This window comes from Engraulis encrasicolus, chromosome 3 (genome assembly GCF_034702125.1).
Source record: "Engraulis encrasicolus isolate BLACKSEA-1 chromosome 3, IST_EnEncr_1.0, whole genome shotgun sequence".
NCBI lineage: Eukaryota > Metazoa > Chordata > Actinopteri > Clupeiformes > Engraulidae > Engraulis > Engraulis encrasicolus.
In genome coordinates, this window is record NC_085859.1 from 57,257,670 (window position 1) to 57,270,169 (window position 12,500).

Consider the following 12,500-nt stretch of genomic DNA (forward strand, 5'->3'; position numbering starts at 1 on the left):
TCTGTGTGTGTGTATGTGTGTGTGTGTGTGTGTGTGTGTGTGTGTGTGTGTGTGTGTGTGTGTGTGTGTGTGTGTGTGTGTGTGTGTGTGTGTGTGTGCGTGTGCGTATGTGTATGTGTGTTAGTGTGTGTGTGTGTGTGTGTGTGTGTGTGTGTGTGTGTGTGTGTGTGTGTATCTTACTTGGAGGGGGCTGTTCTAGTTTTGTACACTATCTCTGCCTTCTGTTGATCCCATATTAGTGTGCGCATGGTGTGTGTGTGTGCGTGTGCGTGTGCGTGTGCGTGCACGTTTGCGTGTGTGTGTGTGTGTGTGTGTGTGTGTGTGTGTGTGTGTGTGTGTGCACATGTGCTTGCGCGTGTGTGTGATAAGAGGGATCATCTGCAGGCATGGCCATACAAAGTCAGCGGGAAATGAAATGAAAGAGGAGAGCAGGGCACCCAAACAGAGCAAATGTCATCCCTTTCACCCCACCTGTGCTGTGCACCACAGGCCCAGGGCCACACACTCTGATGGGGACAGGAAGATTAGTTTCACACATGGCTTTAGAATGACACCAATATGTGACCCTCCTTTGTCTGAAGCCTGGTTAGGTAGGGAAGGGAGAGTGACGGGGCTGGACTGGTCCTCTGGCATTCAGGGCATTTTCCTGGTAGGCCGCCTTTCTTAAAGGCAGATGGTTTTTTTGTCCTGTAGACAGTGTACTGAGCCAATCATAAGATAGTATAATGGGGGTGGGCTGTGTCACTGGCTGGGCACTGCCAAAAATGCCCATGCCGTTCTCTGGTTCCAGCCCAGAGAGAAGAGGAAGCAGGGTCAAATGCCACTGTCTGTCCCCACTGTGTTCTCATGATAGAACTTGAGTGTGAGTTCAAATGAAAGTGCTAATCCTGATGGGAGCTGGGCCAGGTTGAAGGGTAAGTTATCTGTCATACAGAACAGTCCTTGTCTGTTGTCTCAATGTGAAATGTATTGTTTGTTCAACAGACATACTACTGCATGTTACATTAAAGACGGTGTTAACTAAAGATGTTACAGAGGTAAACTCTGTTACAGTAACTGAAGTAGGGGACACAGCTCTACTCTGCCCTATGAAGCTAAAAGGGAGCTGCTAAAGCATTGTAAAATTATGGACTGGAGGTTGACAAGATCTATGTTGTGTGACTAAATGTGCATAAAAGAATCACCACTATTTATATGTTTGACAGGGCATTACATTTTTTTCCCGTTTAGAACAGCACTTACCCATACTTTGAATACTTTTCTAAACTAACAACTGAATTTGGAGGGTTTTTTCCCTATTTTATCAATTAACAATGTTCACTGTACTGCTAATGTCATGCAAAGGCTTTTTTTTCCTGTAATAGGATTTTGGATGTTGTATTACCATTTTTGACACACTGTGTGTAATATTTTGAAAATAAGCCATAGATGACTATGGCTATCCTGTGTGTAAACATGTAAACATTATACAAATGCATTCATTGACTGCTAAATATGTGAAAACAGCATGACATGTGCAAACTGTATGGCTAGAAGTGAAAGCCCATGCTGTGTTTAACTGTATGTAGAGTTTCAAGTGTTTCTGAAGAATGGACACAAGCTTGTTACCAATTGGAAAAAAAATATGTCTACGTCAAAGTCAGTTTTTAGGTCCACAGTTTTTAGGCCTTTATGCCCTTTGCCTTTGTGAAGTAGTACAGTCTGAGAGGCAAAGTATCCGTCAAGCGACAAATCTCTCCCCAACAGCCTTCTGGTTTTACTTCACTTCTCTGGATCATCAATTAAACCAAAATGTCCACCTCACTCTTCACAAATAGGAAGGTCTCACGTACATCTCAGGGGTGCATTTCTCAGAAGAGAAGTTGTTAGCCTGTTATCAACTTCGGTAGTTGCCATGGGAAAATACATAGAAAACAACTAAGTAGCTAATGTAGTGAGCAACTTTGGTTTCCAGAAATGCACCCCAGTTGTGTGTTTTGTTTTCATAGCAAAGACACTTTTGTGTCTACTCTGTACCTATGTGAGTCCAACTGCAGACAAACTGCCCATTGTGGTGTATGTGTCTGTGTTTATGTACAGATTTGTCCAATGCCAACTACTTACAGTATGCTCTCCTCGGAACCATTCTACAGTCTTCTCTTCATAACACATTATAAAGAACTACTAATGCCACTTATTCCTTATCCCTATTTATTTGTGTTTTGCTTCCTGAAAAATGTGTTTTTAAGATATTACTCATACATATGTCATATGTACATAAAGAAAATCTGTGGGAATAAATGCTATGGGTCTGTTGTAAATGTTTTTAAAATAAACTCAAGCAAATATCTAGGAACTGCATAGGCTATGAGAATGTTTTCTACTATGAATGTGCAAGAGCAGTGTTACAGGACAAGGCCTGTGCGTGTGCGTGTGCGTGGGTGCCTGAGAGAGAGAGAGAAATGGTTGTTGGCTCCATCTACAGGTATGTACCCACAACACCTTCATGAATGTAAGGAGGTGGCAGGACATGTAATTAAGAGGTCGTCAAGACAGGGGCTATTTGTATGTAACTTTATTGATTTCAACGTATTGACTTGACTAGACTTTGCAGAGAGGGCCGATCTCTTTACACGAGGCAAGACTCAATACAGAGGCATTCACTGACAGGAGCTGAGCTGAGGTGAGCCCTAGAGTTCCATAAGGGTCAAAGGTCGGAGGGCAGCCATTTGTCCTTCCTGTCTCCTTCCCAAGGCCCCTGAGGCTTTCTGCAGCAAGGCCCCATAATGAGCTGGGCTTACAGGAAGCTGAATGGCAGAGATCACGTCCCATGACACCGGTAATGACAGAAGAAAAATAAAACAAGGGAATTATGCAATAAACAGGAAAATAAATAAATGCATTTGAAGGTAATTTTTCCATATACAAATATACTTTTTTTTCTTATGAAGCTTATGATACAAGCAAATCCTTTGTCTCTCCAACAAAACATTTACAAAATAGATTATACATTGTGTTATCGGAAGCTCTTTAATAAAAAATATACAAATTAGAGGAGTGCTCTGGCTATATTTGTTATCCTATAATGTGAGGTTTATATATATATATATTAAATATGTAATTGTATAATTTGCAATAGAGTTCTGAATTCTTAAGTCGGTCTACGAGCCTCACCCTGTCCACTTCAAAACCAAGTTTACTGATGTGTAACTACAATATCCTTTTGCAAAGTGGCAAAACATTAACAGATACCAGATTATAATATACACTTAAATTGTGTGTTTTATGTAATATGGTCAGGTATATAAGGAATCAGGGAAGCACAATATCACCCTCCTTTTAACTTCACAAAATAGTTCTAAGTATAAATGCTATGTTGACTTTCAATAGAAAAAAATAAATATTATTTATCTTATTCATTCTAAAAGATATTCACTTGAATCTATGGTAAGTGGCTTTAGACATAAAAACCTAGCTTTTTCTTAAGATGGCTGACATATTCATCTGGTAAAAGGCACTTTCTTAGAAAACAAAGTTACATCACAGTAATCATGTAATTGACATTATGTACAGCTCGAATATACAAATATAATAAAGAAAGTGTTAGCATCTACCCCCCTATACCTGAATAAATATCTGTCTTGCTGACGTAATTATGCATGTAGAACTTACTTGAATTTCTTTAAAAATACAAAGTACACCTGCAAATAGCCGTTCTTTGGTTTGACTTGAGCAAAAAGAAACTATTCTCAAAATCACCCACTGTAGCCCGAAAAAACCCTATGCATATATTCAGTCCTTATCAAGGGGTTTCCTGTCATGTACAAGATGGCACGGATACAAGATGTGGGACTACCCAAGTTAACTCTAAGCCAACAGACAGAGCTCTGTCTGGTAAACCTTCCAAACACAGATAGTTGTTTAAAGTTAAAGGACTCTTACAGATGTTATTATACACTAGCAGTATGATATTACCACACTACTAGTGTTGTGATTACATCTGTAAGAGCACAAGTACTTTTACTTCATACAACTCTGATAGTTACAGTACCAGAAGCTGGATACATGCCTGTCTGTACTACCACACAAAGCTACAACCAGTCAGAGCACTGATTCTGATATAGCATTCAAATTTCATTGGATCATAGTTTTTGCCCATACAGCTTTACCAGAATGATTAGAATGTGAAATGTCAGTGTGGCATACGAGGCAGCCCAGGGAAACCAGGTTACTGTGGCGGCAGCCACACAACTCTCTATTCGACAAGATTGGGTGTTCACCTTCCCTGGGTTTGTTCTGTTCAGCTACTTCGCGATAGTGGTCTACTGGATTGGAAGGTCTTTGCAGTCTAACCCAGTGCTGAAAAACTACAATGGTGAGCAGGACTGGTCTGGAACCAAAACTAGGCCCCGGCATTTGAATTGCGGGCTGGTGTCTAATAAAACACAACAACCTTACAGCACCAGCCACCCGAGGACTGCCGGCCCGTTGAGAAATGCCCTGTATGACAGATTACCAGTCCAGCTCTGATGGTGACCGCTAGAACACCAAACACTGCAGGGTTACCTTGAGCTCAGACGGACACAAGACAAGCACTCTATCTATACCATACACTGACGCTAAACCCTGCTAAACACAAAATGCTTATGACAATGCAAATACTATGCACTACACAGTTGAATATGCAACATTGAACCCTAAATATACTAATAGCCGTACAGTAGACCAATAATTGGAGAGGCACAAGAGGATTTTCATAGATTCCAGAACAAACTATGATCATAAAAATATGTATTACTCTTGTCACTTTATCAATGTGCACCATCATTATTGTTGCATAGACATACTTCTTATTGTTGGCTGCTTTGTACAGAGGCAGTATTAAAATCTAGCCGTGTACTCTCTTCATAAAATCTCTTCCTGGCTGTAACTCTTATGTTGTCACTAAAGTATGGCATGACCCATCCCATGACTCCTGCTAGAATGCAAAAGTGAGCCATGCACAGCTGATAGGAAGAGCCCTTTACAAGCACTTCTGTATGCAGTGAAGCAATATACAAAATCACTTGTGTGTGTGTGTGTGTGTGTGTGTGTGTGTGTGTGTGTGTGTGTGTGTGTGTGTGTGCGTGTGCGTGTGCGTGTGCGTGTGCGTGTGTGCATGACTGTGCATGACTTTGAAAAACATAAAAATAACATATACACATGGTCCTACAAAATTCAAAATAAAGATTGACAACACGTACATACATTACAAAGACACAAAAGCAGCCATATACAACAACACATTTTTTGGCCTCTCAGTTTAAATATATGTATGTAGTATATGTGTAATGATAATGATATACTTTATATAGCAGCCATATGGATACTGGGATCAGGTCTTGGAGGCGTGGAGGTTTGAGGAGGGCACGCTCAACACCTCCAACTCATCGAGGGTCGCTCGAGCACAGTGTGTCAGTATATCTATTCACATGGACACCGCTAGCCAGCTTCAATCCCTACAGTAATCAGTCTCCCCTTCAGATAGTTCACACTATCAGAGCCCTGAAAGACACATTGTCCCACTGCAAGAGTGTTTTTTTTTTACCAGTTGGGGTAGACAGGAGGGAATCTGCATCCATCCATTGGGCGAAGACCTGGCCAGTCTCAAGGTCTTCTCCAATCAAATGCAGCTTTATTGGTTCTAGGTATATGCACATATGGTCTGATAGGTCTTTTTGATGAGAGGGCTAGATATCTTACAAGGGAACAAAATAATATAAATCAACACTTTCAGTTTTTCGGTTAGCCTGAGAGCCTCCACAGTAGAGCAACCTGGTTCAGCCGCCAGAAGTCCTGGGCAGGCTGGAGTGAACAACTGAAGCTCCAACTGCTGGCTTGCAGTCCCTGGCTGCCCATTGTCTCTGCTCTTCAGCGTCTTGGGTAAATGGAAGCAGAGTGCATCTGGAGAACGCAAGACACAAACTGGACGCCTGGAGACAGCCAACGCATCTAGAGAACCAAAGGCACAAGCTGAAGGCCTAACAGAGGTCCACAGGGGGGGGGGGGGGGGGGGGGGGCGGGGGGCGGGGGGGGGGGGGGGGGGGGGGGGGGGGGGGGAGCAAGGGGGGGCTAAAGCGCATTTCCACAGAGGAAAAGAAGGGGGATGGAAAGGAACAGAGGCTTTGGGAGAGGTTGGCATGGTGTTGGTGCCGGTCGTGGTGGAGGTGGTGTTGATGGTGATGCTGGCTGGATGGCGTCATCGAGTCCCCATTATCTGCAGGCGCAGGAGTCCACGGTCATGTTGGGGTAGACGCGCAACACCACGTTCTTGTCCTCGTCCAGGAAGAGGATGCTGAGGGACGACATCTTCTCCGGGACGCAGCACGGCTCAGGGATGCCTGGCACCACCCCCACCGCCCTCACTATGCTCTGGATGGTGGCGTGGTTGGAGGGCTTCAGAGACTGGAGAGGAGACAGAAGAGCAGGGAAAGGGGAGAAGAGAGGCAAATACAGAAGGAGAAAGAGGGAGAGAGGAAGCGAGAGAGAGAGAGAGAGAGAGAGAGAGAGAGAGAGAGAGAGAGAGAGAGAGAGAGAGAGAGAGAGAGAGAGAGAGAGAGAGAGAGAGAGAGAGAGAGAATATGAGATAAGGAAACGAGATGTAGAGGAAGGCATGTGAGAGGGAAACGGAGAGAAGGGAGGTATTGTTATTAGTGTCAGTGTGGTTAGTCCATTATCTAATAAACAGCATTTTAGCTGTCATTAACATGGCTCACATAGCAAACATTTCTGGGAAGCTGAGGGTGACTGTGGTAAATTGATTAGAATTGATCAAGTTCTTCAGTCTGATCTTACCAATAAACTGTCTACCACTGAATACCTAAGAGATGTGCAACAGTGAGAGGAATTTGAAATCTGAAAACTACACAGAGCCCATTGCTCAAGAACCACATTAATGGTCATTGTATTACTGGCGGTAAACAACATGCCTGTGTAGGCACTGTGTGCAAACAAACATTCTTCCAATTACTTTTGTTTTTATTAATAGATTCACTCTGTGTTCAGTCACAGACATCGGCAGCTGTGCTTGCAGTCTTGCATAATGGACCTCTGCAGTCTAAATAGGAAAGATCATGTTCTGAATGTCCAGGGAAACCAGGCACGTTTATCCATGAGCAATGAGCAAATCTGGTCATTGAACAAGCAAGAAACGTTGAGTGTGAAAATTTACTAATGTTTTTGAATGCGTGCTTCAGTTGCAGAAGAAATTAATGGAACTTGCATGGATACCAAGATGCTTTGCACAGTGGTGTCATATAGCCATTGCACGTAGAGGCCACCGGGTGGCGCTTCAGTCTAGTTTTACGCAGAGCCGGTTTTACGCACGGTGTGCCCGCTATTCCATTACGGTCATTTGAGCATATGTTAACATCATATGAGTTTGGCATGGCACCGCATTGTTTTCACACGCACACGCGCACGCAAGCACACACGCACGCACATGCACACGCACGCACGCACACACACACGCGCGCGCGCGCGCATACACATTGTTGTTGTGAAACCATGTAATACAACACTGAGGTGCGTGCAAACCATTATGCATTTTACCAACCTTTGGCATGGGGAACTGGCATGAGCCTGCGCAGTAGTAGGCATCAAATGACTTTGGGGAGATAATCCAGTCGCTCCATCCAATGTCTGCGAAGTCCACCTTCAGATACCTGCGCGCACAATTGCGCGGCTCATTCCATTGCTTCTTGCGCGCCTTCTTGATGGTCTGTTCGTCGAACTGCAGCAAAGGGTTCTTGTGTCGGTGGTTTTTACGGGGCTTTTTACGCGGCTTCTTGGCAGGCTTGCTCTCCACGGGGTCATACGGACCGGCCTCGTCCCAGGTGTTCACGTCATATGGATACTCAGGGCCTGGCAGTTCGTTGTTTTGTAATGGCAGCAGAATGTTTGCTGACCGCCTTGTCCTGGTGTGAGTTGAAGCGTTCCGGTTATGTAGTCCCAGTCGATGGAGACCCGGAACTGTCGGGGTTTTATGTCTTTGCAGGGTTGAGACTACGCTCTCGGGTTCAGATATGGCAGAGTCGTTGGCATACACCAACATGTAAGGTGTGTGGTGATCTGACAGAGATTGTTTCCAGGGAGAATCTATGTCAACACCTATGAGGAGCTCGCCGTGCCTTTTGGCCTGAGTAACCACACGCGTAATGTCCTTCCATTGCCACGACGTAAAGTCCCTGTACATGCTGGAGACGTTGATTCGGAAGTGGCCGAGAGTTCTGGTGTTATTGGCCACGGTGGAGAAACTCCAGATTCCCAGGTGAACTTGCCCGCGGTGCCGCAGACCGTGACGTGGGCAGTGTTTTGGTCGTGCGCACCCGTGAGTGCTGTTGCGGAGGTCCCCGATGTAAAAGTGAAGCGTGGCTGAAAGCACATCCTCCGATTTGGTTAGGGAGGTTAGATTGAAGATCTGGATAGTCTTGTTGTTGATTGTACCTGTTGAAAGAATGTGCAATTGAATTAGGGGGGAAAACTCTCAGAGTTATGTCTGGGCTTTGGTTATACAATCCCGTAACGCAGAATACAGATGAGCTCCACTTTCCAATTTGCGTGATGAAAAATGTGTGTCAAAAGATCACCAGTAGAGAGCAGTACTTTCTCATATATTAGACTTGTCCATGGAGGGGACAGAGAGCGCTTGCAGAGCAGTATAGCCTACACATTTACCCGTTTTAGAAGGTTATGGTTGTAGTCGTTTTAGTGACAACTTCGATCTAAATTAGGCTATGTCTAAATGTGCAGTTAATTTAAAAATGAATATTTTGCTCTGCCTTTTATAAAGAAACTGGTGGGAGTATTTTTTTTCCTGAGACGTTCAACAAAACATTTTTATTAACGCATATGTTGCGTAACAAATTGTGAAAATAATAAAACGATCCACATTATCAATATCAGAGCCGTGCTGATAAACCATGCGGACTAGATTGGAAATTCCATTCCACTCCCCTAGCGCACGGAAGATCAACAGGTGGATCCGCAACTTGTGCGGTGGACACAAACAAGTGCAGCAGCAGTGTGGCGTTGTTGTGCGAGTTTTCAAAACACCAAAATGATACAACCGGCAACAGCCGTTATAAACATTTGTTACCACGACGTAATTACTACACTATTTTCACGTTTTTTTTAAAAAAAAACAATCTCTCCACGTGTGCCCAAGAACGCATTTACTCACCCAAATGCGCCCTGAAACTTCGCACTGTATTCCCGTCCTTGAAAGGGAATCCTGCCTGGTTATACTTGGCGTAGAGCATCTGCATATGTTCGGACACCGTGTCCTGTAGAGCTAAATCGTCCTTGGCTTTTGTGCTGTGGCGATCCTTGTGTTGGGCGTCCATTAAAAGTCCCAAATCCATGTCTTTGGAGAGCCCCGTGAAATGCTCTTTCAGCCGTGCGCAATATCCAACGTATAGATAGCTCCATCCGAGAAGCAGGACCAACACTCGCCGACAACTCGCCATGTTTCACGGTTCAAGTCCCGTCTGCAAAGACCAGACAAAAAGTTCAGAGTTCCTCTCTAGGCTGCCGCTACAGAGAAAGTCCACAAAATATTGCTTGTCGTGTGAGAAACCATCACCCAACTCGGCGAGAGCGGCTCAGGCTGCAGTTCAGGCACTGTCTGTGTGGCGATGGTGAACTCTTCTCGTACACACAAAAGCGCTGTAAATCCTGTGAGCGTCAGTGCGCCGGGGGATGTTCGTGCAAATTGAGGTCCTCCACCTTGCAGTTAACTGTAGGAGTCCAGAGGGGTAGTCCCTATGATTTTGTATCTTAACTACGGGCTGATGTCGGAACGGGCGGCCAATCGCACCCCTTCTCAGCTTTCATAGAGCGTAAAGCGCCTTGTGCTTGTAATATATAGGGGTTGTCAGAGGAGTTGGATATTCCTCTCCAACACGGAAACCGCGCAGGAGTGTGTGGCAGAGAGGGAGGAGGGGGAGGAGGGGAGGAGGGGAGGGTGGCGGTGGTACGGGGGAATACCCTTTGAAATTGGATTATAATATTTATGGCTTAACATGAGGGTGCATATGGTTATCTGGCTTGACTCTCAAATCAACGATGCAGTCGCGATATTAAGAGTGGTCTGGTTTCAAGACGGATAGTATTATGGTGATGATAACACACCAGATTTAATGTAAGCACGATATGAGTCAGATTTGAAATTCAAATAACTTGGTCAAGGTAACAGTATCCATCACGTCTTATCTTCGTGCCCGTCGCATGATGGAAATTTCCCCCTTGCGCGATGGCACGGCGGGTTATTTTTCTACTGTTTTGGAGCGCTAGAAAGTGGTATACCGTGAAATGTTTCTCTGCAAAGGGGTGCGTGTGGGGTGCCGCACTGAATGCCGTGGCTTATTGGCGGCATTAACGGCTCTGGCTCCCTTTTAGCAGAGTTCAATAGAGTTAAGCACACGCATCCTGTACATGACGCTCTTTATCCGGATGCCCCCAAACCGCATCCCATACACGCCATATCCACGCGAATGCTTTAGCCGCAATAAGCTCCCGCTCACACACGCAAACCGTTTGACTCACAGCCAGAGATAGTAGTATAGTAACAATAACAAAGCAATTACGCAATATGTGTCAGAAAAAAATAACTCTACTCATGTGATTCTCCCTCATGAGGACTGAGATTGTTCAAATGTTTTCTGTTTGTCCCAGTATTATGCATATAGCCTACATTGCTCCAGATTCGGACGGTAACTGTAAGTGATTTAAATTCATACAATTGTTTGTCATTTTATACTGTATATGTATCACCAACTACGTTTTAAAACACTGCAAAGCTGTATTCCATCCTGGCATGTTGTGAGCGTGTGCGCGGCATCTGGCATGTTGTGAGCGTGTGCGCGGTGGGTAGGCGCGTGCCTTTATGCGCGCGCGTGTCTGTGTATCCTGCAGTGGGCAGCTTCATCACTGCCATCTCACCACACGAGTGATTTCAGGCTTCGTGAGGGCAAACGGGTTTATAACGTGGGCGACTGAGCGGCCGTGAACAACCACCCAGCCTGCCTACTGAGGAGAGGCTATGGTCTGTGATTAGGCCAATTCGTGCCGCAAGAGTGCGGGGTGGGATAGCCAGGGGGCTTGGGGGGTGAAGTGGTCGGATGAGTTTTCAGCATCAAAGGCCAAAGTAACCCGGCCAGAATGTGCGAAATTTAAGGTGGACTTGCCAGTAGGAAGGGTGAGGTGGAGATTTAGAATTCGGTGAACTCATGCAGAATGTCAGCAGACCTGTTCCAGATTCAACCGCTGATACAGTGTGTAAACTGTGCTGTTACAGTTCAGTTTGTAGGCTGTGTAGCCTACTCCCAAACGGATACCCTACTCTCTCTCTCTGAAGAGTAAGACGCTGAAAGACTGCAAGAGAAACCCATTAAAAGATCGTTCGTTGGTTGTTATTCTTGTCTAATTAAATGCTTCCCCCCACGGCCTCTTTGATAAAATCAGCTCCCGGCCCGAGAACGGGATTTTAGGGGGTACGCCTGTAATCAGGGTTAAAAAGAAGTCTGGTGGCCGCGGCAACGACCTGGAAGAGCCCCAAACCAGGAAATTGGCACCAGCCGCAAGCTCTGCTGGGCATTTTGAAGTCTATTTGTAAACGTGAGCCTCTCATGCTTCGGAAAAGGGAGTCATTATTGAGTGACTAATATGTAAATGGCGGGAGATTTTGATGTGGGGAATCTGGGTGCAATGCAGACTCTTACCCTCCCTTTGCTCATACTTCCCTCTCTCAACATGGCCAGTGTTTCTCCACTCCAGCTCACAGCCAGAGGGTATACACATGAAAGGATCGCCATCTAAATACCACACACACAGACACACACACACACAGACACACACACAGACACACACACACACACACACACACACACACACACACACACACACACACACACACACACACACACACACACACACACACACACACACACACACACACACACACACACACAGAGCCTTTAATTTGTTTGAACAAACAGCAGAAACATTTTCTCGGGCAGAGTTGGCCTAACAATAGCCCTTGCTCCCTGCGCACAGCATGGCTTCTGGCACGGTGGACATGTTTCTTTAAAAGCACACTGCTGTTACACATGGAGACGGGGGGTGTTGCGTACCTCTCCGTCACTGTCAAAGTGCCATGACATGCGTAAGAGGCAAAACATTTGAAAAGGGGACCTGGGGGGGCAGTTTCTGCTCTCTCTTAAGTGGCCCATGACACAGTTTGGGCTAAAGCACTTGTAATTGGTTAATGATGCACAGAGGCTTAGACTCCGTACAGCACAACAACTTAACTCATGCACTTTCTCATCACTCTTGGACATGCTGTTTTATTTTCCTACTATGTGCAGAAACACTGCACCGGTTGCTACCGTGGGTTTCGGTAATGGGGCATGGGGGAGCTTTTTTTCTCTGCAATGTTACTGGGCAACAGCACAATGGGCTCCAAATACTGATTGGATGATCAC

General features: G+C 45.2%; 1 protein-coding gene across 1 annotated transcript; it reads right to left on the reverse strand.

Moving 5' to 3' along the window:
* Positions 1-6,075: 6,075 nt before the first annotated feature.
* Positions 6,076-9,854, reverse strand: bmp3 (bone morphogenetic protein 3). The gene is made up of 3 exons (XM_063194602.1): positions 9,200-9,854; positions 7,574-8,463; positions 6,076-6,423 (listed from the first exon to the last, which is right to left on the reverse strand). The coding sequence occupies exons 1-3, from the start codon at positions 9,483-9,485 to the stop codon at positions 6,232-6,234; spliced, it is 1,368 nt and encodes a 455-aa protein (XP_063050672.1). The 5' UTR covers positions 9,486-9,854; the 3' UTR covers positions 6,076-6,231.
* Positions 9,855-12,500: the final 2,646 nt, after the last annotated feature.